The sequence below is a fragment of the Halyomorpha halys genome, unplaced genomic scaffold (assembly GCF_000696795.3).
Source record: "Halyomorpha halys isolate HHAL.00 unplaced genomic scaffold, Hhal_1.1 Scaffold1241.1, whole genome shotgun sequence".
Classification (NCBI taxonomy): Eukaryota; Metazoa; Arthropoda; class Insecta; order Hemiptera; family Pentatomidae; genus Halyomorpha; species Halyomorpha halys.
In genome coordinates this window covers 66,639-69,109 of record NW_027105541.1, presented here as the reverse complement: position 1 = coordinate 69,109, position 2,471 = coordinate 66,639, and the positions used below count along the sequence as shown (strand labels likewise).

Here is a 2,471-nt window from a genome sequence, read left to right as displayed (position 1 = left end):
ACATAGAATACTGTTTCCTTCATCATCTTGGATCTCAGTGCTTCATAGGCGGTACAGGCAAGTACGACGTGCTCGCCAGTCTCAGGAACCTGACAAATTAGGCATAGATGATCAATGTTTGCCATGCGGTGAGCTTAGCTCGGGAACCCCCATGCCCCGTGAAGAACTGTGAGATCTAGTAGTCGGCGAGGACCCACGTTGATTTTAGGCGTAAACCAACGGTAGGAAAGTACTTCCTTAAGATGGCCCCTTTTAAGCAATCCACCCACCGTCGATTCCATACTTGTAAGGTTTCTTCTCGAAGGATCCTCTTCAATCTATTAGGGCTTTCGCGCCGGTGGCCCATGTTGAGCTGAAGAATGTTAATGCTACTCATAAAAAGTCCTTTTTGCTACCTCATTAGCCCACTTTAAGTGCACAGGACAATCTCTGCTGCCCGCCTTGTGTTTTCGTTGGCTAATAGGAGTGTTCGCTCGTTGACAATTAATGCACAGGGGACCATCTAGTTCTTTTTCCTTTGGACATTCCTTCATCGTGTGACCACTCGCGGCACACCGGATTCAGACAACAGCATCTACTGTGGCCTTAGTGTGGCCGTAGCCCTGACATCTACTGCATCGCGGTGCGTCAAGGTAGTCTTTAAAGGACATGTTCCACCATCCTCCATTTCTAAGAGCAGGAACCAAACGGTTGGGAGCACTTTTAACACCCAATTCTTGCACAACCCATTTTTAGCCATTGAGGCGAAATGTGGCCGATGGTCATCGATGATCAGTAGAATAGAGTCTGGGTTCTCGGGTATTCTGCCCCATAGAAATCTCACCAGTTCCACTCAAGTCCATGAGTGAGGAACTCCCTACACCTCTAGTCTTGGCTCCTTCCTCAGAGCTAGCCTAGCTTGTAAACCTTGAGCGCGTAGTCCCTTCCACCCAATCACTTTGTTGGCATCACCACAATCATCCATGCGAACTAAAACAGACCCCGCCTTGGTTGCACGGACTACAGTAGCCTTAACACCAATTTCTTCAGTTGACGGCAGCTTGCTGATAACATCCATTGGGTTCTTGCTCGAACCACTTATGGTGACATATGTTGATTGTGGTATGTGTGTCGACTTCTTGGCAGGGGTTTAACTATCTCCGCCGCTGTTTTCACTTGTTTATTTTTATCACGTAACACCGATGTTTTTCTAGTCGTAATTTATCTTTATTTCATCGTTAGCGTAATGGTTGGAGGTTCTTTTTTATCCCACCACATTGTTGGTAGGAAATTGTTTATACTGTATTTTTTTTGTTTTATTTAGTTATCTTTGGGAAAAAAAATGAAAAATTAGGACAAACGTAAAACATCCATGTTAAAAAAACATCGATTTTTTTGGTAAAACATCGATGTTTTAAAACATCGACATCGCTGTCGCATCCCTATTCTGTACTCCATTTGTATGTTTTTAAAAAGCTATATCTCGAGAACTACTGGACGTAAATAGCCCTTATTTGGGGTAATATTTCAGCAAACTTACTCTTCTTTAAATAATGTTCTTTTTAATTTAACATAAGGTCAACCATCTATATGTAATATTATATTTATTGTTTTACAGATCTTGATTCCTTACTAAATGAGATATATCAACTTAACGTTCCCGTTATGCATCATCATGCTCAGGAGACGGTTTGTCAATGTCAACATTGTGACTCCAAAGGAAGCATTCCATTTGGTTTTAAAAAACATATAATGCCTTGTAATTCAGTCGAAAAGCCTCATAAGTGCCCTCATTGTGAACATAGAACAGTTGAACTTAGTAATTTAAAAAAACACATAGTGGCCTGTCACATTGGTAAGAATTCTCATCGATGTCCTCATTGTGAATATAAATCAGTTACAAAACATCAATTACATTTACATATAATGGCTCGACATACTGATGAAAAGCCTCATCAATGTCCTCATTGTGAATATAAATCTGTTCAAATTACTAATTTAAAACAACACATAATGGCCCGACATACTGGTGAGAAGCCTCATCAGTGCCCTTATTGTGAATATAAATCAGTTCGTCCTCGCTATTTAAAACAGCACATAATGGGCCGACATACTGGTGAGACGCCTCATCAATGTCCTCATTGTCAATATAAAACTGTTCATAAATGTGCTTTAAAAAAACACATAATGGCCATTCATACTGATGAAAAGCCTTATCAATGTCCTCATTGTCAATATAAAGCTGTTCAGAAAAGTGATTTAAAAATACACATAATGGCCCTTCATACTGATGAAAAGCCTTATCAATGTCCTCATTGTCAATATAAAGCTGTTCAGAAAAGTGATTTAAAAATACACATAATGGCCCTTCACCCTACTCAGAAGCCATTGTCAATGCCACCATTGTAGCTATAGAACAGTAAATATTGCTCAGTTAAAATGACATATAACGGCCCGTTATAAAAGTCAGCTATATTGGCATTACATGGAAG

General features: G+C 40.1%; 1 protein-coding gene across 1 annotated transcript in view; it reads left to right on the top strand.

Annotated features, from left to right (window-relative positions):
• Positions 1-2,465, top strand: part of LOC106688954 (zinc finger autosomal protein-like) — a 16,418-nt gene extending 13,953 nt beyond the window's left edge. The window contains exon 4 of the mRNA XM_067051797.1: positions 1,598-2,465. Coding sequence (XP_066907898.1) covers positions 1,598-2,388 — 791 coding nt within the window. The 3' untranslated portion in view covers positions 2,389-2,465. The remainder of the gene's footprint in view (positions 1-1,597) is intronic.
• The last annotated feature ends 6 nt before the right edge of the window (positions 2,466-2,471 follow it).